This window comes from Opisthocomus hoazin, chromosome 27, assembly GCF_030867145.1.
Source record: "Opisthocomus hoazin isolate bOpiHoa1 chromosome 27, bOpiHoa1.hap1, whole genome shotgun sequence".
NCBI classification, from domain to species: Eukaryota; Metazoa; Chordata; class Aves; order Opisthocomiformes; family Opisthocomidae; genus Opisthocomus; species Opisthocomus hoazin.
In genome coordinates this window covers 711372-738452 of record NC_134440.1, presented here as the reverse complement: position 1 = coordinate 738452, position 27081 = coordinate 711372, and the positions used below count along the sequence as shown (strand labels likewise).

The 27081-nt window shown below is 44.4% G+C and overlaps 1 protein-coding gene across 5 annotated transcripts; it reads left to right on the top strand.

Annotated features, from left to right (window-relative positions):
• Window positions 1-131: 131 nt before the first annotated feature.
• On the top strand, window positions 132-27081 carry DAZAP1 (DAZ associated protein 1). 5 transcript variants are annotated; one of them, XM_075443947.1, is made up of 12 exons: window positions 133-293; window positions 6171-6211; window positions 6672-6838; window positions 7154-7219; window positions 7846-7953; window positions 10281-10329; window positions 14771-14853; window positions 18190-18343; window positions 19821-19850; window positions 20280-20420; window positions 21273-21455; window positions 26078-27081. In XM_075443947.1, exons 1-12 carry the CDS (start codon window positions 262-264, stop codon window positions 26248-26250), a joined length of 1227 nt encoding a protein of 408 aa, XP_075300062.1. In that variant the 5' UTR covers window positions 133-261; the 3' UTR covers window positions 26251-27081. The 5 variants fall into 5 exon arrangements, with proteins under 5 accessions (XP_075300063.1, XP_075300062.1, XP_075300061.1 ...); XM_075443946.1 differs by having other exon boundaries at window positions 7843-7953; XM_075443948.1 differs by lacking the exon at window positions 7154-7219 and having other exon boundaries at window positions 132-293; window positions 7843-7953.

The following is a 27081-nucleotide window of genomic DNA, read 5'->3' as shown; positions in this document are numbered from 1 at the left end:
CCTGGGCGCGGCCCCGGAGACCCCGTAGCGAGGGCAGGTGCGCGCGCATCGGCGGTTGGCGGCGCTGAGGGAGCGCGAGCGCGCGGCGGGGGGGGCCAGGGCCGGCCGTTGCGCAGCTCGGGAGCGCGCGGGGGGGGGGGGAGGGGGGAAACGGGGGGTCGGCCGGACGGCGAGGAGCTCCCGCGCGCTGCCCGCGACCTGCCGCCGCCGCCGGAGGGAAGAGCCGGGCGCGGCCCCGGATCCCGCCGAGGAGCCGCCGCCATGAACAGCGTGGGAGGCGCCGACGAGATCGGGTGAGGGGGGGCGCGGGGGGGGGTGTGCTCCGGACCCCGTTTCCCTGCGGCGAGGGTCGCGCCGGGGCTTCCGCCGCCAGGGCGGGGGGTGCCGGGACACGGGGCCTGCCCCTGCCGTGCCCCCCGGCCGCCATGCTGAGCCCCTGCGGACCGGGAGGGTGCTGCCCCCCCCGGTCACGTGACCGGCCCGCGCCGGGCTGCGGCGGCGGCAGGTGCGCGCGGCCAAGGTCACCCGCGGCGCTTCCCGCGCGCTCCCGGGAGCCCCGGCTGGCCCCGCCGAGGGGGGGGGGGGGCGGTTTGATCCCCCCCCCACAGCTAACGAGGGGAGGGGGTGTGAATGCCGCCGGTGACTTCGTTCCGGTGACTCATCACGGCTTCCCCGCCCGCTCCCGGAGGGGCTGAGGCCGGGCCGCGGGGCAGAGGCCTCGGCGCTTCCCCGGCGCGGCGGCGGGACAAAGGCGGCCCCCCCGCCGGCCCGCTCTGCTCCCCGGGCCCGCAGGGCAGGCCTGGCGCTGCCGGTGAGCGGCCCGGCCGGGCTGCCCCCGGGGAAGTGCTGGTTTCGGCCTTGGGGGCCTCCCCGGGCCTCGGCGGCTGCTCCGCGGCCTGGCGGGGGCTGGCTCCGCTGAGCTGGGTTTGGTGTTTTCGTACCCCAGCGCTGTGTTCTAGAGCCTGGCGACGTTTAAACTACGAGACTGTGGACTTGGCTCGTTAGAACTCAAAATAGCAAAAATTAAAAAACCCCACGCGTGGCTGCTTTGCTTTCGCTGCGAGTTTTGGCGCAGAATGTGCGCGCTGTAGCGGGTCACCTTTATTGCAGCTGTGGTGGACACGTATCAGTCTTCCGTTCTCACACTGTCTCCAGTGCGTAGTGGCTTACTTGCTGTGTGCGTTCTTAATTTGTACAGCCTTTAAAAATGCAAGGGGCAGGACGACTGTTTGGAATGTAGCGTTGCTGCACACATTGCACGTTGCATGAGGCATGTTTAAATACGTAGGTTTTCCTCTGAAAGTATTTTTATTTGGTGCTGGGCCGTAGTCAGTGTCTAGCGCCTGGTGAGAGACCTGATGAGCAGAGCTCGTGTGCCGCTGTTGTGGAGCTGTAGGGGAGCGCAGGCTGCGAGTTACTCGGTGAAATGCTGTCGGCTTTCATCCTCACCAGGCCCGGCTGTCACAGAGCTTGTGCCCAGCTGCGGACTGCTTAGGCTGTGATCCTTCGCGGTTGTAATCAGATTTGAAAGGATTGGGTTTTAATCAGACATGGTAATTTTCTTTTTTTCTCCTCCCCCAAAAGTGCTCAAACAGAAAGGTGAAGGTGTAGAATGAACTCCAGTTTTAGTCAGCTGCCTGTAGTTGTGTGAAGGAAGTCCTGGCTGGAAAGCTGTTGTGAGATGCAAGTCCTAAGAGGAAGTTAGGAACTAAACCGCTCTTCTACACAGAGATTTTAAGTTAAGAAAAAATACTGACGAAGGCTGTAGGCCTTGCAGTCGTGTTGATGTGAATAGATAGGGCCTTGTGAGCGTTACTTGTCGTAATTAGTACTTGGGACTATTTTGGATGAAAGAAAGTGCTGATACTGAGATCCTTCTGGCCTACAGGATGTAGCTGATTGGGGCTGCGCTAAGAGAAACAGTAGATGTTAATCAAACTGCCAGATTATTTTATGTAGGCAAAGAGTTTGTGCTTTGGTTGAGTTTTGGCACTTACTTGAAAATATCTGTGCTTGCTTTCTTAATAGTTTTGAGATTAGATGTTTCGGTGACAGATAGATTTGTGGTAGAAAAGAATAGATTAGCAATTAAAACTTTGTCAGGAAATGGTTGAAGCAGAACACGTGGGTTTGTGAAACTTGGTTAAAACTTCCTATACGTACTCCAGCTTCTGAAGAGTCATCATTGCGCTTCCTGCTCCCGAGCCATGCGCTGTGAGGAATGCTGCTGCTGCCTCAGGTGTGCTGTGTCTGTCACTTGCTGCTGCACAGCGCGCACCCTTGCAAAGAAAGACAGAAGGAGCGAGCTGCGGGAAGAACGGGACCGGTGGTTTCTGTTCTCGTCAGGCTCGTGCTGTGGAATTGCTTTAATTTCAGGTGGGGATGGGCTGTCGCAGCCTGCGAACACCATGGTCTGTAGATACTCAGCTTTATGGAGGTGTGTGTTTTTGAGGGTCGTATAACTGGGTACGAGGACAGTGACGTCAGCAGACTCAAACCGGTGACAGCATTTTAAGAACTATCAGCCCATAAACTGAACAGAAACCTTTGTAGGAGGCAGCGTCTGTAAGGCCTTGCAAACAGGCTGGTGGTGCAAGCACCCGCCTAGCGTTATTTCCTACAGCTGTCTTGTACGATACTGCGTCTAGAATTTTGTGTTAGGTAGGGATTAGCGAAGTCTTGGATTTGCTCAGTGTGTTCAAACCAGTCCATGGAGGAGTCAGAAGCAGGGTAGGCCTGGCTTTTGGCATTCTGTAGTGTGTGGGTAAATAGAAGCCATGTATTTACATACAGCTGCTGTGGCTGACCTTAGGCAACCCTGCTTTTTGTTTGCTTAGATGTATGTAGGGTGACTACAAATAATTAATAATGGAATTGGAAGGTTTCAATGACCGTTAACTGCAGGGAGTCCTGCTTCCCTGCAGACAGCTTGATATTCTGTCAGAATGCAGCTGGTATTTTCAGATTGATCTTATGTAGATTGATCTTCTGTACCAAGCTATCAAATTTAGTAAAAAAAAAAAACAAAACAAAACCCAACAATCCCAAAATGTAGCTAACACACAGTCATGGGCTACATCAAATCTTTAATCTGAACATAGCATTAGATTGGCTATTTTTTTCTTTGCTGTTAGGAAGTAAACTTATTTCCTTATAGAACTTCCTTTCCCTGATACTAATGGCTGAAGACAGACCCCACGGATTTGTGTGGGGAGGAGGCGTAGCGAAGGGGCGGTTGAAGCTCCCACGAAGTCCGCGTGTGGTGATGGCTGTGGGGTGGTCTGGCTGCTGCCAGAAGACGACCTGTTGCTGAGGAGGGGCTGGTGTTGGATGGTGCCTTGAGCTGGTGCCACCAGCGAGCTCGGTGCCAGCAGAGGGAGGCGGGGGGAGTTTTCCTATCCTTGAGAAAAAACTTCGTCATCCTGAAACACGCAAGCAGAAAACAGGCCTGCTTTCAGAGCGCGTTGGTAATGGATGAAATGTCCTGCTTGTGCTATTATCAGATGCGTTACGATAATGCAAGAGCAGATGCGGCCGCTGTTTTCTGCAGCACTGTGAAGACTGCCCTTTCTTCGCATACTACCAGTGCAGTTATTGTCCGGCCTGGTTAAGAAAATGCTTTGATCTGTGCTTAACAATTGGTCTTTTTTTTTGGAAGACCAGACTTTTGTCACCTCTCAGCTAGTGACGTAGAGATAAAATTTGCCTCGATGGAGCGAGACTTGCAGGTCCTGTGGAATACTGAATTTAGTCACCCCTTATTTTCACGTGTAGTATTCCTGCACTCTGAAGGCACTGGTTTAGTCACTGTTGGCGGTTGTGGAAGGGTCAGGGTATGATGCCGTGTCACAGAGAAATGAATCAAAGGGAAGAGGGACTGCTGGCTTCATCTGCAAGCTGCCCTGCCACGCAGGACCTTCTAGTTGCAAGGCTTTCGCTTCCCTGATGCTCCCTGTGCGCCAGCAGCTCTCTGACTGGGGGATTGCTGGTTTCTTACCGCAGTTAGCTGCAGGTGAGAGGAAGTTTAATTCTTTTTAATGTTAGGAGAACCTCAGTTTCCCCCTGTAAGTGAAGGTGCACCAATTCCCAGCCTCAGCTCAGCTGCAGCTGTACTCGATGTATCTGAGGGCCAGTAGAAGACAAAGCAGACTATGGTTCCTCTCTGTGAGGTCTGATAAGAGAGCAGACCCACAGAACTACTGCCAGAAGAGCTTTTGAGTTGGTGCTGCTTACTGAAAAGGGCCAAGTGTTGAGCTGGCTTTGAACTAACCTTTAATTATGGAGTAAATTACTTTGCATGGAAGTTTTGTCACGCCCTAAGGCTGATAAAGAGTTGCAAAGCAGGCAGTCTGGCATCTCGCTGCTCTGCTTTGTGCACTTACCCAAGTACTTCGGCGTGCTGGAACATGAAATGGTACAGATTTGGATGCTCTTCTTAGGAGATGAGTCGATTCAGATTTGTCTGAAGTTTTAAGTATGGAGTTTAGTTTGGGTTTTAGCCATGACTTTCTCATCGATTTGGAGATATCTCAAAGCCAGATTGTAAAATGGTTTCACAACTAATTGCTGAATTAGTGCTACTCTGTGATTTAGGACTTGCCTCGCAAGTTTGCCTTCTGTCTTAGGCTTGAACTTGGTAGTTTTACTTTTGCTTTCATTTAACTAGAAGGTAATGGTAGACAAAAGTGATTCTGACTGGTCTTTCTAGGTGAGCAAGGGAGTACCACATAAAAGGAGCAGATGAACGTTTTTTGTTTGTTTTAATCAGCAGTTTAAGGACTTTTCTTTACCAGGGCAGTACTTTGAGAACACGGAGGCAAGGAAGCCTGAGGGCTGGCTGAAGAAATTTTTTGGTCTGAGGATGGAAAAAGCTCAAATGCTTTCTGTTTTACCCAGTCGTGCAGCTAGAGAACAAGTGTAGAAATTTCAGGTGATGCCCGAATCCAGCCGTTGCATCTAGTTCAGCGTTCCTTCCCGTGGAGTCGGCTTGCCTTGGCTGCGATTCCCGTGGGGCTTTGACCTGCTGGCATGTGAAAGTATCCCAGGGCAGGTGTGCTTGCATTGCTAATTATTTGTAAATTGGTGTGAAAAAACTTCAAGCACTGGCATTATTTTTCATAGGACGATAACTCTAAGTGTAGGAGATGGTAACATCAAGTGTGGAAACTTCAGAGCCCGGTGTTATTTTTGCTACAGTACCTGTTACAAAGGGCTGCGCAGCTGTGTTGCGAGTGTGTTTGTGTAGGGGAATTTTTTAAATCTGTTTCGGTTGTCTGTTACCTTTCTGATGACATTCAGTGTTAGGTAGCAGATGGATGTAGGAGAGCCCCGCTGTTCTTTGAGCTTGGTTTTGGAGGCCTGATGCGAGACTGTGCACACCCCTTGATCCGTAACCTGGGATGAAAGCAGTTAATGGAACGGACTTCGGGATTTAAACTAGGATGTCTGGCTTTCTGTCAGTTTGCTTTATCTCAGAGGTTTTGGATTTTGTTTTCATCCTTAAATTGGAACTGTATGGGCCCTGCAGTTGTTTCCTTCTCTTGCTAAGTGGTAAGTAACTTGGAGCCAATGATGCAGCCCTTGACAGGAATCCAAACATCCTGTTTTGGTTGGGATGTGGGGGTTAACCAGCTAGAGTGACTTTAGCGCAGTGTTCTTGGGTCACTGTTCAAATTTCAGTGATACTTTATACGTATTTTTCTGAACTATGAAGTGTTCCATGCTGGAACTCCTTTCTGTCCCAAAATCACAGGTAACTGTACTTAGTGTGATGTTCTGTGTTGGGTGTTTTTTCCTTCTGGCTACTCTGATGATTTCTCAGAGCAGCACTGCTTTCTCAAATACCTGGAAACAAGAAGTTTGCAGGAACTTGGGCTTTTCTGATATTTTTGTCTTCTCTGCATAAAAGAATAAAATGTATTCCTGTAATAAACTTACAATTTCTATTTGTTTGGGGCACACAAAATGGATGCTTCAGTTTTATGCCACTCTTCATGAAACAGAAGGTAGCTGTCATGAGGAATGGTGAATTCTGGTGGAGAACAGGCTTTGTAGTGTACTTTGGAGGCCTCAGCACTGCCAGACATCTTCAGAATAGCTGACTTCTGCATTAAATAAGATGAAGTGTCTGTCGTGTAGCACCCTAAAACTGCTGTATGCTTCATTTGCAGAAAACTGTTTGTGGGTGGCTTGGACTGGAGTACCACACAAGGTAAGCTGTGTATTCTGCGGTTGTTGAGCCAGGCCTTTGCGAGCAGCAGAACGATGTACAGACACACAGCTTTTTAGCGGGCAGTACTGTGGTGGGAAGATTTGCGTGAGGTTGTACTGCTCTCTTCTGTTAATGAATAAAATTTTCTGTAGAGAGAGTTCAAATACATGTTAGTCACTTTTGGTTTTATATTTTCTATCAATGTTTGGTACTGAAGTTTTTGTCAACACGGAAGATGAGAAATTTTTATCATTGCTTTACTACAACACTGCTTTCCTTTTGTATGAGTGGAAATAAAAAGCAGTATGTACCATTTGTTTAGAGGAATTGAAATGTAATCATTTTCAAAATATAAGTTTGAACTTGTTTAGATTTTGCTTATCTTTTGTCTCATGATTGCGAACACAGCCTGGTAAAGTTAATATCAGGTTCTGTTTAATGTATGCTTTTTCTTTAACAGAAACTCTTCGTAGCTACTTCTCCCAGTATGGAGAAGTTGTAGACTGTGTAATAATGAAAGACAAAACAACAAACCAGTCTCGAGGATTTGGATTTGTCAAATTTAAAGATCCCAACTGTGTGGGAACAGTACTGGCCAGTAGACCTCATACGTTAGATGGCCGAAATGTAAGTTGCTTTTGTCTTTTGTGTTTTTTTCTACTTCAGAACGTTTTGATCCAGACTGCGTCAAAGATCTGGTTTAAATTCTGGCTTCTTATTTGCAGACCGGATAGTGTAAAAGTTACCTGGTGGTTGGTTTTAATTATTTATTGTAAGATGCTTTAACTGAATGATTTGTGTCGCGTTGTAGAAGCGATGTATTGATGATAGCTTTGATCTGAGGAGCTGGATTTCAGCAGTGCTGTGTTCAGCTGCCATAGATGCAACTTTTAGAACAATATTCTGCATGCTGAGATCTGACCAAGCTGGAACTTCTTCCAGATTGATCCAAAGCCATGTACACCTAGGGGGATGCAACCAGAAAGGACACGACCGAAGGAAGGATGGGTAAGGAAAGACACTTGGTGTATCCTGCCTGTTTTCCAAGTTTTGGCTCACCTTCTAGCAGTTCATTGAATTCACTTGGATTATATCCATGTTTTAAGATCAGGAGTCAGTATGCAGGCCTGGAGTGTAAATTTTACTTCTGAAAAATGTCTTCAGCTTGGATTTCCATGATGAGACTGCAAGTACAATACAGTGTTAACGAACATTTTGTGTTCGCATCAGACTCAGCTTGTGGGTGTGGTATTTTCTTAAGCTCTTAGCAGTGCTGTTAGTTGAGTTCTTCAGACCTTGAAACAAGAGCACTTGCAGGACTGATGCTCTTTTCCAGCCTACTTCACACCCTGCAGGTTAATATGATTTCATTATAAAATGAGTAAAATGGCCTCAGAACACAGTCTCTAGTTTTCTGATCTTCTGAAGAGCAGAGACTGGGCTATGACTGTGAACTCTCAACTTCTGAGCTCCGAGCATGCAGTTGCTTCACTTTAATGACTAGGAGACTTCAAGCGTGGGCATGGTTCCCCTTCAACCTGCAAGAGACCATTGTTCACGCTGAAGTGTAAGATGACAAAAGTAGCCAACTTTATTGTCCTTCTGACTGAATTTTTTCCTCCTTGATTTAGCAGAAAGGATCCAGGAGTGATAACAATAAATCAAATAAAATTTTTGTTGGTGGGATTCCTCATAACTGTGGCGAGACAGAGCTCAGGGAATACTTCAAGAAATTCGGAGTGGTGAGTCATTCAGCATGATGGCAGTTATCAGTCGGTTGCAAGATGCTTTCCCTCCCTACTGCCTTTCCTCAGATTTTGTCAAGTTGTCAAATTTTGGGTTAATTTAGACAAACTGCTGTAGGGACTTATTGAAGCATTTTGGAATAAACTGTAGTAAACGTTCATCATCTTGAAATGTTTCTTGCTGTTTGTCAGAATCTATTGCTCTGATATGTAACTAACTTTGCTGCTTCTGTCTCCTCTTGTTTAAGTCTACCTGATGCATTATTCTGCTCCCTTCTTGCAAAAATCCTGAGTTGAGCTGGCTTGAAAATAATTATTTCTCTTTTCAATAGATAACTTATAGCTTGGTGATTTAAAAGGTTTTGCTAACTTTGTTTTGAACAGTGAGCACTTAAGTAAGCTTATGTCTAAAATCCTTGTCTTTGACTACATGTACAGATAGGTTAAATTTTGCAGTGTCCTGCCATTATTTTAGTAACAGTAGTTGCGGTTAAATCATCTGGAATCAACTAAGTTCTGTTGTCCCTCGAACTTCCGTTCTAGAGACAAACTACTACTCATGTTATGCACCTGTTCTTAATCCAGTTTATAACCTTGGACTGAATTTACTTTATCTTATGTGAGTTTTCTCCTAGTTAATTTCCCGTTTATACTAACTATCTTTGCCCATTTAAGATGGTAAACTGTTTAACTAAACTACTAAACTCAGCTCTGAACTGGTTTGAGAAACTTAAAGATTGTCTCAGTTGAATTCAAGACTAGGCCAGTGGATGTGAACTTGCCATCTCTTGAGTGGCAGTGTTTTCTTGATTTATTTTTTTTAAATCACCTTTCTCTAAGATCCCAAGTGGCTAAGTTTATCAACAGTATTGTGTTTAGAATTTGGTTAAGATAATTTTAAAGATATATAGAAGGCAATGGCTAACGACTGTTTCTTTAGTTTGAAAGGCTGCAGTAGACTTGTAAATAAAAATGGGGGAGCATGTTCCACAGCTGTGGAGCGTAATTTCTAAAGGCTCTTCCTCGCAGACTTTTGGCTTTCCAATTCTGACCTCTGGATGGCTTGCGAGATACAGGGTTATGTTCCACCAAATATAGAAGGCAACAGCCATTAAGTGTAAGTGCCCTTAAAAGTAAGTAGTAGAACTTTAACAATAGTATAGAAATTGGGGAGTCAATGTAGCATTCTTAATGAGTTATCTTTGGAGAAGTAGAGGCTCTTATGTATGTTTGTGGCCACAGAGTGGAAAGACAAAAACAGACACTGATTCTTAGACGTGGTAATTGCTTGGTAAATAAGACCAGTGTGAAGAAAGGGATCCACTTGGACCAGTGGGGAAAAAGTCTGGCACTGTCACGTGGCATAGTCCTCAAACGGGTCTCAGCTGTTAGTGTCCAGCAGGATGTATTCAAGTGAGTGTATATGGTGTCGTATTTTTAAAAGAACGTGTTCTAGCTGTAAGTAAAAGGTGAATTTGCGACAGATTTTAAGCTAATTCAGGGGATTATAGTAAGAAATACCCGAAGATTGACCTGAAGGCCTAGATGTGATTCCATGAGTTCACGCGCATGTTGTGACACTTTTCTGCATTTGAGAAATTTAAGGGCAGTTCCTTTCAGCTACTTTAATATTGCCTTTGATATAAATCGGACACCTCTGGTTGTGTTTAAATAGTAGCTCGCAGTGGTGCTCAGTCTGCAAAAAAAATCTTGAAGCCCTCAGACTGCTTGCATTTTTCATTTTTTGGCCTTTTTTAAGTTAAAATCACACTGATACTGATCATCCATAACTTAGGGGTTTTTTATAGTGCTGTTTAGAGCATCACTTTATGACTGGTACTCTGTGCCACACTGCTATGCAAGTAAATAATTCAGAGAAGCCATGCAAATTCTTAATGTGTTTGGGGTTAAAGCTGCTTTTCGTGTTGAGAGTGGAAATGTTTAAAAATGGAAGAAGTATTCTTTTAAGAAACTACACTGAATAGTATGTTGAAAAACAAACCTTTGGGGTTTTTTATAGGCTATAATGTGGGTATAAACACCGTAGCAACCTTAATGCTAGATTAAAATCTTAAGTGTGATGAGACCCTAAAAAGCCACAGTATAGCAGCTTTTCGGAACAGATGAACTCGGGCTTTTCTTAAACTCCCATAAAGAGCAATGTTCCCAAATTGTTTATAGTGTGCTAGGACAGCCTGCTGTTGATGGCTACATCGAGCATTTAATTGTGCTTTGTGGATAGAGTGCGGGAAACCAGCCTGTAGTAACTGTTTATAACGCTCCCCTGGTAGCACCGTTAGTAGAATTTCCCTTCTCTCTTCCAGGTCACTGAAGTTGTAATGATCTATGACGCAGAGAAACAGAGGCCCCGAGGTAAAGGCTGATCTAGTTTGTCCTTGAAATTTCTTCATACTCTCCTATAGTCAGATGGCAAACTATTTCACACCATCAGAGAAGGTAGACTTTTTTTTTCTATGTTGCCTCAGGAAAACGAATAATTTGCTGGGAAAATATCACTTCAAGTCTAGACTCTTCATCTACAGCTTGAGTTGGTATCTCTGCATTTAAAGTCAGATGTTTCATGTTCATGTATGGGTTTTTTGCTAGTTTTTTTTAGTTGAATTAAATTTAATTCTCGAGCCGCTCCTGTGGCTTAAAGTACTATTGAGGGGGGTGGGGGGAGTGAGCAGACTTTCCTCCTGTTCCACATGAAAGGTATGTTGCTGGCTGTAATTGCATGGGGGGGATACTCCAGTTCAGAGTCCTTCTGAACGCGAGATTAGAACAGAATCCATCCATTGTATGCTTTTTGTTTTGGTTAAATGGCTTCTCTTAAAATTCAAGAAAAACACTTCTCTAACTGCACAAAATAATTCTGAATATGTATATTTTGATTGGGATGTATAATCCCTGCATGCTAGACTGCTTTTTTAATTAAAAAAAAAATACAAACCAAAAAACCGGAAGTTTCACCAGACTGTTTAATCAAGTCGGTAACCTTTGGTCAAAATATGAAGCAAGTTTCATGTCATCCACCTTCCATTGCATTTGTCATCTGTTTGACAATTAAGAGGCAATATTGTAAATACATGAAGCTTAGTTGCACTGACCACCTTATAGCATGTTCTACATGCTAGAGAATAGTTTGCCATCTGAACTTTCATTTCTCTTCTGACTCATTATTAAGAAATATATTCTTCACTTCATATTTATTAAGCTGTTAAGTCTTAGTTTTATTTTTAATTTAGACATACATCGTTAGTGACATATTTAAGTGTTTCATAGTAAAGTATGGTAATGTTAAGTAAGTTCTTTTTTTCTTTCTTTCTTTTCTCTCTGTGAATTGTTTGACTGTGATTAACGATATCTCTTTAGATTTCTTCTCTCTAGGTGATAATTTATCACAGAGGTACAGGCCAGTTCCACAGTCAGAGGAGGGACGGGCTTTGTCTTTTATTGGAGTGTAAACGAAGTTTCAATATATTTGTTTTTTTGTTTTCTTGCTTTAGCTGTCTTAATCTTCATTCAACAGATACCCTTTATTTAAGCAGGACATAAATTCATCTATTTAAATGTCTAGAGCATCTGATTTTAAATAGAAGAGGCAGTGGAGACAAAGATACGGGCATCTGAGTGTAATTTGTGGCTGAAATTGTGAAATATTTCAGTAATTATTGTATCACCTGTATCTTTGTAATATTTGATCCCAGCCTTGTGGTCTCTGAGCAAAAGGTACTAAAACATCGTGCCTGGTCTGAATTAATCCTGAAAGCAGAAGTGACGGATGTGCGCAGGTTTGAAAACCTGTCTGCCTCCATCCAGTGTGCAGATGCACTGCAGAATACTTTCTCCCTGAATTCATCTGGCTTCTTAAACAGCGTTCTCCAATCCTCTTGCTCTGGCTGTCATTTTTGTTCTGCTGCATTCTTTTCTGTAGTGTGGTAACTAACCGTCATCTCCAAAAATGGCCTTGTTAGTCCCTGGGGGTGTGCTAGGAAAAATTCCTCATAGCTTGTATTCAGTACTCCTGGCCATGTGTCCCAGAACACATTTTCTCTTGCCTTCTCCTTCTGGTCTATATTCTATTGCATAGAGTGCTACCCAGTCTATACACGTGTCCTTTTAACACAATACCTAAATGACTAGATATTTATGAATCTGAAAAGGCCAATTCACTGCCATCTTGTACCATTCTGAGTTTTGCCTTCTTCCATTAACTTTACCATCCTTGCATTTTGAACAGATCCCTTACTGCATGTCATTTTACTAGTGTGCTGGTAAGAGGAGGGAAGAATCATCGCTGTTACTAATCCCTGTAGTATTCATCTACCTCCAGCTTCTCACAAGAACACTGGGAACCAGATTCTTGGTTAGTGTCAGAGCTACGGCGATGCCCTTGAGAAGCTGGCTGGGGGTCTTCGAGTATCCAGGTTGTCTTTGCCGGCTCGCGGTCCCTACCTACTTCCGTTAGCTCTCCTGCAAGCAGCGCTTTCATCGAGATTCTTCCCAGAGTCCCAAGCGTAAGCGCAGCTAGCCTCATTACATCTTAAAAGAAACAGTGGCTTTGTTGCGGTCTCTGCTTCTCGTGCTTTCTATTCTTGGCTAAACCAACAGCTGTGAAGTAATTTACAGGTTCTTGCTGTGTTTGTTCTCTTCCTCCCCTTGGCTGCAAACCAGTGTCGTTGCTCTGTTCCGTAGTCCGCTTGGATTCCTGCGAAATGCAGTTAGTTGCTCTAGTCTTCAGTGAAGTCCTGCCCTTCAAAAAACAAAGCTACTGGATGATAGACTTCGTCACTTTTACGCTATTTAATATTTTATGTTGTTGGAATTTTGCTGTGTATTGTACTCTGGTTTTCTTCACTGTTCCTTATCTTGGGGTGGTTGGCCCTTTTAAATCCCTTTTTTTCCCCTCTGCTGGCTTCCTCAATGACCTCTTACTCTCCTTCCTTCTCACCCTCCAAGTCCCATCCCCATTATTTCCCCTCCTTCAGTCGTCTTGGAATCAAGTTAAACAGGCAGTCTTCATATGCAGATGGTATCCATCATTTTTCTTTCCCATGCCTTTTTAGGTAAAGGCTGTAATACTAAATGTGTGGGTTAAATACAAATACTTTTCTTCTGGCTCCAATACTTAGATTTCTAGTTAACCTCAGACAAATATATTGTGATGAAATGCTGCTCTCAGTTTTGAGGCTGCTTTCATCACAGGTCAACAAAACTTCGTTTATACTGCCAGTCTCTTGTGTGTGGGAAATGCTAAGTTTTTTCCTTTTTATTTTAAGTTTATTTTAGTGATGTCTTTTGCTCTTGTTGCTGACAGCAGAATTTGACCTGCTGGAATCTATTTTGGCCTGTATCTTTGTGTATTTTTTTATATATAAACTTTCTCTACAATAGGCCTCTTTGGGCTTACCCAACCCAGTTGGATAAGCTTAGAGAGACACTAACTGTTATAGATACTGTATTTCTGTTTAACGCTTTAGAGCAATATATGGCTGCTGTCAGCACTAGCTGCAAAGCAAAATGCAAACCAAGGGGGAAATCTTGGGTTTCAGAAAAGCAGAAATGCATCCATGTTCCATATGCTTTTGATGCCGCACCTCGTTTTTCTTTCTAATTTTTATTGCTCTGCCCTTAGCTAATCTGAAGAATGGCACAGTTACGTACTGCATGTGTTCCTACCTTTCCGGGGATTTGGTTGTTACGCCAGCAAGAAGTGGTTGATGGCATGAACCAGCCTCTCTGTTCTGTGAAATCAACCACTGTTTTGCCACTCTCTCGGCAGTATCAGCAGCTACAACCTAAGTGCAGTGGTTCTCAAAGTGTGACCTCAAAGCCATTTAGTCCTGGGGCTTTGCCTCGCTTCCAGTGTCTTCTGCAGGCGTCAGACACCCCCCCCGCAGCCTTGTGCAAAGCTGCTGGGTTCAGCGGAGCTGCTGTCATGGAGGGCTACGGTCAGATAAAAGGGAGCAAGCCGGCCTTGGGGGTCTGGAGCAGTTAGCCATGTCTGGGGCAAAGAGAGGGACTGAAAAGTGTTGCATAGATTTGCAAGAGAAAACCAGCAGGAAATAAAAGAAATAAAATAGGTGAAGGGCCGTGATGGCAAGCATTGCACTCTGTGTAAGCAACGCTTTGTAGTTGCCAGGGGTGGTTGTGTTGGGAAGGAGTAATTCTATTATGTACTTTTTCTAAGGTGTGGGAAACTTGAGAACCTCTGATCTAGGTTGTTAGTTTCTGAAGCTTCTCATTCATCCATGGAGTGGTAAAATTTTTCATGCTTTTACAGCTACATTTCAAAGACAACTTTCTTATTTTCCATGGAAAATATTCCCTAATTGGAAGATGGGACGAGGGCTGGGAGGAGGTTGCTTTGCAGCTTTGGGGAACAGGGATGTAGGAGGTTTGCCTTGGGAACCTAGTCTGAATCAAATGTCAGAGCAGCAAGGTTGCTTGACTTTAATCTGCTGTCCCACAAGTGCTTTGGTTTTAATCATGTGGCACAGCTACGTTTAGGACTATGCTAGCACTTTTTCTCCATTTCCTGGTAGGTGGGTTAGAATAAAATCAAACTAAAAGTTAGTTAACGACCTCAGATTGTAAGTTGCATGTGCGAAACCAAGATGAGGCATTAATTGCCTAACTACAGGAAGTATCCATTGCAATTTTCTCAGGTTGACTTTTTTTGAAAATTTAACACAAGTCTTGGTGATCTGAAACCCCTGCTTGAACCCTTGGTCCGCCCCTAATACTGTTCATCATCCTGTTTTGTGTCACAACACCCTGCTACCTTGATTCACTCTTCGTCGTTGGCTAGGTTTTGGATTTATTACTTTCGAGGACGAACAATCAGTGGACCAGGCTGTCAACATGCATTTTCACGACATCATGGGCAAAAAAGTGTGTAGTTGTAGTTTTATTTTACCTTAAGAAAGAACCAAGTCTTGGGCAACGAGCAATTTCACTGGTGAATAAAAATCACTGATTTGGCTAGGTGGGAGAGCACGCACCTCCAAATTCGAGGCTTTATCCATGAAGGTGGGGAAAGTCTTCTGAGTTTGCTTAAGCAGGCGAGAAAGGCAGTTAGCTTGTGGCTTAGCCCGTAGGAGAGATGCAGATCTTGACAGCCTGAGCACTTCGGCTGTGGGCTGTTCTGTTCTGGGTAAGGCCTTGTGCTGACAGACCTGGGGGGTTGCTCTGGCTGAGCGTGGCTTACCGTGGGTTGAACTGAGGATGACTTGCCGTTGTTCTGAGCACTGCTAAGGTGCAGGGATAGAAGCTAGTTGTGTCCAGCTGTTTGAAAATCAGAATCCCAGTGAAATCCGAGTTGTTCAAGGCTTGGTTTAAGATACCACTCCTTCAGATGTGTATTTGATACTCAAATTTTGAGGTGGTGTGAGACAATCTACTTTATATAATCGTAAACTTAAAAAGAAAAAGAAAAAACATCATGAAGGATTGGTTTTTTAAAAAATTGGGTCACTTACTGTGAAACTTTGATACAAACCCACGTACTCTATATAGTATTTAACCACAATGCAGTTAAGTGACCTCTGGTTGTTTCATCTTCATACTGTGTTGTCAGCAAATGGGTGTTTGATAGGGAGGAATTTTTTAGGCTTGCTTTGATGTTACTTGGCAAGGAACATGTTCGTACCTGTGGAAAAAAAAAAAGCAAAGTAAACTGTTGCAGGACACCCAAGTTTTATGCAGAGAAAATAGTAACTTCTTGAAGAAAGCTTAACCACAGGAAATGCTGGTTAGTTCAAAGTCCTTGCAGCTTTGCGGTACATCCAGAATTTTTAAAGTAAGCGTTAGAACTGCTAAGCTTAGAGTGAACAGGTTTCAAGGAAACACAAGAACACCGTCACTTTCCTTCAATTATTGCATTGTATAATTTTGTGTTGTCTTCTAAAGTCTCTCTGTGTGCTGATATTTCATAAGCATTTATTTAGCTAGCAGGGGATATATTCTTGCATATCAGTGGAATTTTGGTTAATTATGCAGTATGTAATGCTTTTTATTCCTATGAACTTGCTGTGGGGTTGAGGGGTGGGCTGATTTCCTAATAATGGAAATGAAGAAGTATGCTTGTGTAATCAAGAACATTAGTGTATGCTCTTGATTACTGGTATTTTCCTCTTGTGAGCAGTTGAGCACTCCCATTTGTGAGCAGATGCACCGACAGCAGTAAATTTACGTTAGTATGTGTATGAAGCACCTATATCCTGTGTACATCCTCTGGCCTGTCCTTGGGATTGCCTTACAGTTACATGAACCACTCGAACCGAGGGCGCATCAGAAAGCAGCGCGCTGGGTGTAAAAGGAACAGAGGATAGCACACCTGCGGTAACGCTTCTGGGGAGCTGGGGAGCCCTGCCGCAGCCCTCGAAATGTCACCTCTGACGCTGCCGCTTTTCGGAACACGTCAGTGCTAATTCAGAGCTCTCCATTGTTTCCCAAACAAGCTCAGTACCAAAATGAAATAGTTTCTGCCGCCCCCCCCGCCTTTTTTTTTTCCTTTCAATGACATAATAAGCAGAACTATGCAGTGTTTTTTCAGCTAGGAGCAACGGAGATGAGATGTCTGTTTCTTGGTTTTAGGTAGGTGTAGAATTTTAACCTCAGTGCTAAGAATATTGCACAGAGGTTTTTCTGTCCTGAGTTTGGCAGTTCACCGCTTCCGAATGCGCACTGAAAAATTAGCAGATTTCTTCCACATAGATTAATGAACTCCAGATATTCACTCTTCGTTGACTAATAATGCCTGCTTTAAAAATGGTATCTCTTTCTTTTTGGTAATTAAAAAGGTATTGCCGAAATGAATCCATATGTTGTTGAAAGGAAAAAAAAATTAAAATTGCAAGAAGGACTCTGCTTTTGTAAGCAATAACTGAATTCCCTCGAGGCAAGTGTGTTAAGACTCATTAATTTGAGTCCTTTGAAAAATTCCCTTGGTTCCTCTCTGGAAGGGCCTTCAGCTGACAGAGATTTGGTTACTGTCATGTCGCATGTCCTTGGGGCATCTGCGGTGGGATGGGGGCGGGGGGCTCTGTCCTTGCCCTGTGCCTGTTTCCTGTTTGTTCTCTGACATGAATGGTTTTTAAGACATGGCAGGAAGAATTCTGAATGCTTTATTTTCCATACTACTCAGGCCCATTGATGATTGAGATTTATTTTCTTTGTACTCTGGCACCCATTAAAATTAATCATAAAATAAAAAAGGCTTTAATTCAGCATGCATGAGTGCTGAGAGTGTTTCATTAAATCAGAAACTGGATTTTTTTGAGAGGTTTATGTTGAATGTGCAGCTTATTTTAAGTAGGTCAAATGCACTTATTTGATGGCTTGGAACACTAGGACACTTTATCTTTGAATAAAATAAGTTAAGCGCTGTGGCTTACTAATTTTAAAAACAGGAGGGCTTTTGTCACTGACTTAACACAGTATGAAGATTTGCTTCTTATTGACTCAACTGTCCATTTTTATTACTTGCATGTTTGTTTACTTTTTTGTTAGATGTAATGTAAGATTCTCTTATCACATCCATTCCCTCTGACATTGTTTGAGTTAATTGAGATTCTTTAAGCGTTAGCCTGGGGAAGGTAAGTCTTTATCTTCCATTAGACATTTAAATAAAATCTAAGTTTAAAACCAAACCAACAAAAAACCAAACAAACAAATGTGTGTTTCTCAGGTATGAGCAGAGCTGAAATTGTAGTTAGATGGGGTGGGTGTAAACTGTAACTTTCAAATGAACCCCAAACGTGTTTGAATGGTTAAAGCATTAGTACCCTTTTTCAGAGCGTACTCTTTACTCAAAAGTTCTTTTTTTTTTTTTCTGAAAATGTCATCTCTAACTCCTGCCTTAAATGTTAAAGTAGTATATAAATAATTTAAAAGATTATGTTTTTTTAAGTGAAGAGCCGTTGTAAGAGGGTACTGCTGTTTTAAGATTGAAGCCAATGAATACTGTACTATGGTGAAACAGAAGTGATTTGTAGGATGTGTTTTACTTGAAATACCTCAATAGTAGGACTGGTAATGTCTTACCATCATATATATTGTACCTGAGAAACATTTTAAATTACTGGCCTTAAGTTTAATAATTAAGTATTTAGACATAAGTCATAAGATGCTAAGTGTAGTCTTAAGTGTAATTAAGGGTGTGTGTGAAGGGAAGGGGGGTGTACTAACCTGCACCATCTCTCCTGAATGGCGGCTCTGTTTGTTTAGGTGGAGGTGAAACGCGCAGAACCTCGTGACAGCAAAAGCCAAACTCCCGGGCCCGCCGGTGCCAGTCAGTGGGGAAGCAGGATCATGCCAAGTGCTGCCAACGGCTGGGCAGGTCAGCCCCCTCCGACCTGGCAGCAAGGATACGGCCCTCAAGGTACTGCGTCAGTCTCGGAGTCGCAGTCACAAGCGTTGTGCCTTTGCAGCTTGCTGGTAACCTGGTTTTACTGGCAAGTGACGGCATTTGCAGGTTTAGCAATGCTGTCGCTCTGCTGGGTTACGGAGAGCGGGACTAAAATCCCGCGCATCGGTCCTGCCCAAGTCTGCTGAGACTGTTCCTTCACTTCTTTTCCCAGAAACCTGTGTTTCATAGGGCAGAAGTCAGTGGGTCGTGCCGAGTCTAGCGTGTGTCCCAGGCGGTGCTTCACACGGTCTGTTTGGTTCTGCCTCTCCCCACAGAGGGTCGGTGTGGTTTTCGGTAACGCGGAGAAGGTGTCGGGACAGCTCAGCGGCTCCAGTTGTGACTCCAGCTGTGGGAGCGTGGCCTGCTTGAGACCCTAATGAAAAATTTTGTTGAAATACAGGTTTTCGAGGATGAGAGAGTTTCAGAGGAAGTTATAAGTAAAATTTGAAAGGGATGAGAGAAAAACAGATGGTCTTGTCTTTGGATTTTATTGCTTAATGTAGCCTGGAAAAATAACAAGCAGCTATGGGGCTAGCAGTGGTGCGGGGGAGCACTTACTGCATACAATTTTCTTGATTTAGCTTGAACCCTTCAGGGCTGAAAGGAGCAGCCGTGTGTTTTGGGTTTGATGGCTATAACCCCCACAAGATTTTGAAGACAGGATAAATATGCTGAGTTCATCCAAAGACAGTTTTGATAACTTGTGGAGAAATATGGTGGTATAATTGAGTTGCGTTTGACAGAACAGAACTTGCTTGCTCTGATATATGAGAAATTTTCACCTGGGGGGCTAAAGGGAGTGTCACTGCTTCATTGATTGCTACAATAGATGATACCTCGGTGGAGGGATTGCTTGTTTCCCCATGGTGCTTATTAACTTGAAAGCTGCAGCTGAGGCTTTGACACTCTGCACAGATGTGCTAATCTGCAACTGCGCAAATTGAGAAACTAGATTATTTTCAGTGTGGTTATTTGTAGAGAAAATGATATCTAATCTACTGGAAAGATCAGTGTAAAACATCAATGCATTTATCTTTCAATCTTTATGCTGCAACGAATGCAGAAGGTGGTGTTTCTGTGGTTTCAAAACTTCAAAAATAACTAGGATAAACCTGGTAGCGTATTAAAAACGCTTTGGATGTGTAGTCTGCTGTGATTCTCAGTGGTTTTGTTCTTTATACTGGTTCAGTTGCTTCCACTTGGTACACTCGCATCTGATTTGAGTTTGGGGACTGCTCTCTCTTTTGTGCATGATTTGCTGAATGATTCAGAGTCTTTTCAGAGCTGCATACTCAGAAACAGTCCAAGACTCTTTCTTGGACCATAAAAACGGATCTGTAAGGGACACTGGGAGGATACTGAGAGCGAGCTCAGCTTGCTTTGAATCATTCTTGTTTCACAGTGTACAGCTTCAATGCATGTATCAGTTGCTTTTTTTGTTCTGTTTTAGGGATGTGGGTGCCAGCTGGACAGGCAATTGGTAAGTACGTTATATGGCACCAGTTTTAAATGAAAAATCCTACTGAGCGAGAATGCAGTTTCTTTAAGAGTTCACAGTGATTAGTGGATTTCTGTAGTGTTTAACCTACATTTAAAAGCTTGATTGAATTTGTCCTGGAAGAACGAAGGAGAAGATGGTGTATTGTTAACAAATCCGTAATGGGAGCTGACATACATCCTGCTGTTGTCAACCACGCTAATTTGTTATCAAGGAATTACATTGTAAATTGCAATTACTAACAGTAGGGATACTTGGAGGACAAATACTTCCCCAAGTAAGGATTCAGAGAGGGCTGAGACTGCGTCTAAAATCTGTCAGACAGCTTTACCCCGTCTACAGGATGCTATCTTAGGCAGCAACTTTTCATTATCAAGCCGTTTTAGATCTTGGTTTCTCTTAATTTTCTAGGTGGATACGGACCACCTCCTCCAGGGAGAGGAGCTCCTCCACCACCACCACCGTTTACCTCATACATAGTCTCTACACCTCCTGGAGGATTCCCACCTCCGCAAGGATTTCCACAGGGCTATGGCACCCCTCCACCTTTTAGTAAGTGACCTAAAGGAGTTTGCGTGCAGGCCATCACCAAATTTGATTTTCAGCTTTTGCTCATCTTCCTCTGGACTTGGATTTTACACACACACACCCCCATGTTTCACCTCTCCTTAGATGTTTTGCCTACACTGTATGTTCTGAGCTATAATGAACTACGTAAGTTATTTTGTTCAGTGAGTTGGGTTACTTTTTTTCTTGGGTGCAGTAATCATTTGTTATATTCTGTAGTCTAAATCTCTGTTGCTAAATGAATTTAGATTTTTATTGTGTACCCCTGTTATGACACTGAGAGAGAAGTTAGAGATTACTGCATGGTGACCCGGGCTAGACACAGGCTGGGATTTTCGGAGAAGCTTAAGGAATAATGTCGCAACTGGCATTAGAAATGTAAATAGGTTTTTAGCACCTACTCACTCAGGCTACTTTTTGAAAAGTCTAGTCACAAACCTGGGTTAAAAAAGAAGGCGGAGAATAGCACCCAGTTATCTGGAATTGCTTGTTCTGCTACAAAGGCACCATTTGTTTGGAATTTTTTTTTTTTTTCCCTCCTAAGATCTCGAGTTATATGGCTTCCTCCTTGTGTCTCGCATGCGCCTGTGAGCGCACAGAGCTTGGTCCCTAGTTCTGCTTCATAACGTTCTCTTTGCTGGTCACTGGTGTGGCTGCAGTCTTCCTTTAGGGTGAGGTGTTTTCGTAATAGAGGGTTTGTTGTTGGGGTCTGTTAGCCACAGCGGTTGCTTACACGTATTTTTAGAAAATTTGTATCGTACTCTGAAGCCAAGCAAGAAGTCAGGGCGGCGTTTGCCCGTGTCTTTTCCCATATGTTGTACTTTCTTCCTGTTTCAGGTTTTGGTTACGGGGCTCCACCTCCTCCACCTGACCAGTTTGCCCCACCTGGAGTACCCCCTCCACCTGCCACTCCAGGGGCAACACCACTAGCTTTTCCACCACCACCACCACCATCTCAGGCAACTCAGGACATGAGCAAACCCCCAACTGCTCAGCCAGAATTCCCGTACAGTCAGTTTGGTAAGTAGCTGCGTGTCAAATAAACTCCGCTTGATCTTTGTCCCCTTCCTGCTTTGCTTTTATGCTTGAGTAGAAAGTCCGTGTTCAGAGACAGTTTGCTAACGCTGAAGGCACTTCTTTCCAGGATGGGAGTGCAAGCCACCAGCTCTCAAGCGATCCTTAATTCATGCAGTATTCTAGCCAGAGGGTATTTTCATAATCAACTCTAAAACATTGCTTGTATGCTGTGAAATAGTCCTCCGAGACTGTGCACTGCTAGGATAAGTTACTGATTTGCACTCTCCCTGAAGCTGTAGTGAAAACTTTTTTCTCCAAGAGCTTCACGGAGCTTGTAGTCAACTTTTTTGTGTAACTGACTTTGATCAGGCTGGAGAACAGACTTCAAGAGTAAGAATAGCATCGGGAGGCAAGCAGGGCAGGGTACAAGAATCCGAGCTGTGTGCCTGTTCCTCGCTTCCCCCCATTCCTTTTCTACCTCAAGTTACAGTTTTGTCAGAAGTGTGTAAAGCTGAACTGTGCTATACAGGTGACTGTTTCAGATGGCTGATGGAAGACGTTGATGTAACGAGTTTTAAGTCAGGCAGACAGTACTACCAAAAAAAAAAAAAAAAAAAAAAATTGCTAGGCGAATGCTTGTCCTCCAGAGTAAAATTCCTGCTCCTCCCCGTGGGAGCTGAGAGGGAGTTCTCATCTTGCTCTTCCACTCAGCCTGATTTTTGAGCAGTATTCTCCAAAGAGCTGTTTGTGGCATACTGCTTTTTTTTTAAAGGGATTGTGATTGTTCATTTTTTAGTTCTGAAGTGAACTTTTTGCATGCAGTAGGCCCATGGATTATGGCTGTTCCCAACGTGAACAAGTTCTCCACGTGTTCTAGTGCCTGCCTGCTCCACCTGAAGCGCCTGCAGAAATGTGACAAACATTCAGAAAGTTGGTTAAATAGATACTATTTGAAGTTCCAAAAATGTAAGAGATGTTGAAGGAAGATTAGCCTTTCAGATGTGTTTAGAAAGCCAGCATCTGTTCTCAGTTTGAGGAATTTGAAATGTTTTTCAATTTGTTTGTTATAAACACAGTTGCTTTCGTAGATAGCTTTGCCCTGGTGACTCGAGGAAGTTTTTCTTGTCTTGCCAGATCTTGCCTTTTTGCAGACTCTTTTTGGAGGAGGATGGACCCTACTAAATAAAGTATAAAATGTGCACAATCCGTGCACAATCATTTATAGTCAGTGGGGATCCAGTAATTTGCAATGTGTTGGAAGTTTAGGAAGAAACTGTTTTGCAACATTGTAAAAAAAATGGCAAGGGGGGTTCCAGTATTTGATGTGTATAGTACTAGTACCACTTGCCTCTTGTGTGTTTGAGGAAGCCTCTTTGCCAATGAAGTATTTTAGGTGTTCTTAGTCTCTGAAGAGTGCTGGGTAGGGAGGGAGGAGGAGGAAGAGACATGTAGTACTGCATTTTGAGGAAGAACGCTAAGAAGTTTAGTTGTTTAAACCACAACTGGTAGTCTCTCACCTCAAGGGTGCTTTTCTAGCCTGAAAGCTGTTACAAGTAAAGTGCTAACAGGGACAGAGGTGCTCAATATGCTACAGTACCACAGGATCATCCAGCTGTTCATAAAGCTATGTGTAAAATCTCTTAAACTTTTTTTAAAGAGCTTTAGCACTTCATGTGATCGCAAATTAGCTGGCAGCGTTGCTGTACGATAGGCAGTGTAGCTGATCTGCATGTACTTACATAAATGCATAAAGCTTATGGGCGTTAAAGGGGGACTGAGTTATCTAATCATTGTGGCATTTGAAGATTTGTCCTGACCTGACGGCATCTTAAATGCTGCTATGTTTACAGCTAGGATGAATGTAAACAGTAGTAATTTAAACGCTAACATGGGTGTGTCTCCCTCACCCTGAAAAATTATCTCTGTACAGGGCTGTCTTGGGGTTCGTCACCCTGGTCTCCTCATTTCTTACTAGGGCTGGGTACCTATTCTCAAGACCCTTCAGGCTACGCGCCAATACTTTGTTTACACTCTTATGGTCAGGCTGAGCTGTGAGAAACCTAGGTAGGTGGTGCCTATTTACAACCAATGCTCTTGATATATCTGCGTTTGGGAAATTAACTTGTGTTTCTTGCAGGGTCTCTGGCAAGAGGGCGGGGGGGAGCAATGCTACTCAAATGTTTACTTTTGCGAGTAAGGGCGACACAGTTCTTCGTGTTCGTTAGCTGGCTGAAGTGAAGTCTCGCGACTGAAGTGCAGCTGACGCTGCTGTTCGCTTCCCGAGCTGCTGCCTTGGTGGGGCTTTATCCCGTGTAACCAAACAGAGCTCGGGTTCTTAAGCAAGACAGCGGAATGGCTGGCGCAGCTCCCGCAGAGAGCAGAGCCCTCTGAAGCGGCGGGTGGCCTGTGCGTTTCCCTGCGAGGTGCTGGGCAAACCGGGAGCTGCAGCAGGAACTAAGAAAGCGGGGGGAAGACTTAATGTGTGCTTAATGTATGCTTAAATGTCTGGCTGTTCAGGTTTGTGCTGTAGGTTTCCTGTGTGAGAAACAAGTTGAGAACTGTGGTTTCCACCACTTCATGCTGTAACACTGCAGTGTACAGTGAGAATAACTTGATTTCCCCCACCCCACTTCCCCCGAGCCTCACCCCCTGGCAAACAATTAACTTGTATTTTTGGTTGCCTGCTTATCTCTGTCTGAAAAAAATGGCTGGATTAGCATTTTGAGCTAATAGAGGCCTGTGATAGATGTGTTTTAAGGCTCATTAGTGGTAGGAAGTCCTGAGAGACAGGCAGAGCTTGAAATTGAAATACTGAAGACATGCTAAGAGACTTTGTTTTGGATTAAGAGAGTTAAACCTGCTTTACGCCTGCACAGAGAGAAGCAGAGCTGCAGAAATGCACTTAGTAATTAGGATTCGTAATGCCGTCTTTCATAGCAGAGGCTTGCACTGATGCCACTATTATGATTAAGAGTCGTATTTAATTATGGGAACTTTTATTAAATTTCTTAATTCTCAGTGTTCTTAATTCACATCTAGTTGTCTTTCATACTGGCAGCAAAAATTCCAGCAAGTCTTTCGTCTTCACCCTTTCTCCCTATCCCCAAATTCCGCTGACTCTCAGCCTGTTGTGGATCCGGCCTTTGGCGGGATCACGCTGCAGAGCGGCGGCCGCAGCCAGGCTGGGTGGGCAGAGGGAGAGCGTGGCAGCGGAGGAGAAGGGGTTAGTTCCTCAGGCTGAGGAAGGGCGAGTTGAATGTTAACTTGCAGCATGCAGTAGTGTGAGCATTAGCTGAGAGACAGTACCCGTTCAGGCTGAACGCTGGACTCGGGCGCAGGGGACGTGGGAGAAGGGCTGCATAGCTGCTCACCGGCTGCTGCTGCTCTTTAGCCGGGTTAAAGTATTCACCACCACCTGCAGCAGCAGCAGGAGGGCAGGTTTTGAAAGGGAGCTTTGTTTTTGAACCTGCAACAAGTATACTTCAGCCTGCCCATGCAGTGAGTTTTCAGGGAGGGATGTTAGTTCTTTCGACGGGCAACTTTGGACCAAGGGTTCGCTTCTAAAATGTGTAATGGGTGCAGTAGTCGCAGCCTTCTGGGTGCTGCTTTGCCAACTTTGCCCCCTCGGTTCAATTTTCATTTTTTGAAGTGAGTGTTCCTTGAAAGAGAGGGTGATGAGTCAATTAAAAGTATATATTCAGGTAGCAGTACTCTCTTTTTTGAGAGGGTGTTTAAGATTGTCTTCTCCAGTGTGTCCTTTCAGCGAAGGGGTTTTTTTGACTGTCCGGGGAAGACGGTGAAGCTGGCTGTACAACGCCAGAGTCTAGAGGCTGCGGTCTGACAGCGGTGAGATTTCAGGGACAGCTGCCTTGCTACACCTTCATCTCTGTTTGCAGCCTTTTAGTACTGAAAGGGAGCCCCTAGGAAAGAAGGGGACAATCTGTTTAGCGGAGACAGCAGTGACAGGACGAGGGGGAATGGTTTTAAACTAAAACAGGGTAGGTTTAGGCTGGATATAAGGAAGAAATTCTTCACAGTGAGGGTGGTGAAATACTGGAACGGGTTGCCCAGAGAGGTAGTGGAGGCCCCATCCCTGGAAACATTCAAGACCAGGTTGGACAGGGCTCTGAGCACCCTGATCTCGTTAGCGGTGTCCCTGCTCGCTGCGGGGGGGTCGGACTAGATGACCTCTAGGGGTCCCTTCCCACCCAAAACTTTCTGTGATTCTGTGAAGCTGACAGTACTAGTTGTTAGCCAATAAAAAACTCAGTCCAAACCAAAAATCTATTCAGAATGAGCTGACAGCAAACCTGCAAGCCACTCCAAACTTCTGAACAGCCGTAAGACGATAGTTTGACTGCCAGCCCGAGTAAGAACACCTCACAAGCGAAAGCTGCCCTTTCTGCATACCTGTGTTCTGCTGGTTGCCGGTTGCTTCAGCGTAGGAGGCAGAGAACGGCAGGAGCGGACAGAGCTGCTTCCCTGGACGCGTTAGACCACGGCGTTCCTGCTGCGGCCGCGCACGGGGGCGGGAGCGGCAGCAGCGTTTGAATTTGCGCCTCTGTTGCTGTGCCTGGGGGTGACGCTGGAAGCTGACTCCGCTGCCTTTCTCCCCTTCTCCCCAGGGTATGGACAAGACTTGAGTGGTTTCGGACAAGGTTTCTCTGACCCCAGCCAGCAGCCCCCTCCCTACGGAGGCCCCTCGGTGCAACCATCCAGTGGCCCACCGGCAGGAGGAAGTGGCTTTGGACGAGGACAGAACCATAACGTGCAAGGATTTCACCCCTACAGGCGCTAGCGTGGGCTGGCAATCAGGGAATTCTGTCCGCCCGGGGACGGCTGGTGCCAGCGAACCCAGGAATCCCAGACTTCTGAACTTGTGACAATCACATACTTGATGGAAGAAAAACCTAACAACTTTTTTTTTTGGGGGGGTGGGGTGGGGGAAGATGGCTTCTGAAGGCAAAGCTGTGGGTGTTTGGACTGCAGTTTTTAAATACTTTCCTTTCTCTAACCCATCAGCACAAATAAAGAAAATGTCACTGGTTCAAACTACAGGGTTTTAAAAATGTCTTCAGCTTTAATTCAAAACTTCAGGTTTCTTTTTTTTGAAATTATTTTTCCTGAGCCTTTGTTTTACCGTATATTGTAAACTTTTATGTTTAAAAGAAAAAATATATACATTTACAGATTGTGAAATTTTTAAGAGAAATTTTCTACTATGTATGCTGGCTTATTTTTTAATTTAAAACAGGGTTTCCGTTAGCACTGTTGGAAGTGAGGGTAAGCTGCAACCCCCTTACTCCTGACATTAGTGGTGGGGCGGATGGTTCAGAAACTCTGGGAGTTAAAAGAAATCTACTGAGTGTATTTTGCTTTTGTTACCCGATGGTGTGGGGCTGGTAACAAGGCAGGTGCAGACTTGTCGACGCACAGAGTCACTTACGGAGCGCAGCGTTAGATCTGTGCTTCCAGCGCTTTCAAATCCTCTGTGGATTTCAGTAGGGGTTAACGGAGGCCTTGTTAAGATGTAGATTTCCCTCAGGCAAAAGGTTTAGGTGCATTTTGCACTAACCAGTGATTACCCCTGGTTTGAATAAAGAAAAGTACATTTGGATTAGAAACACAA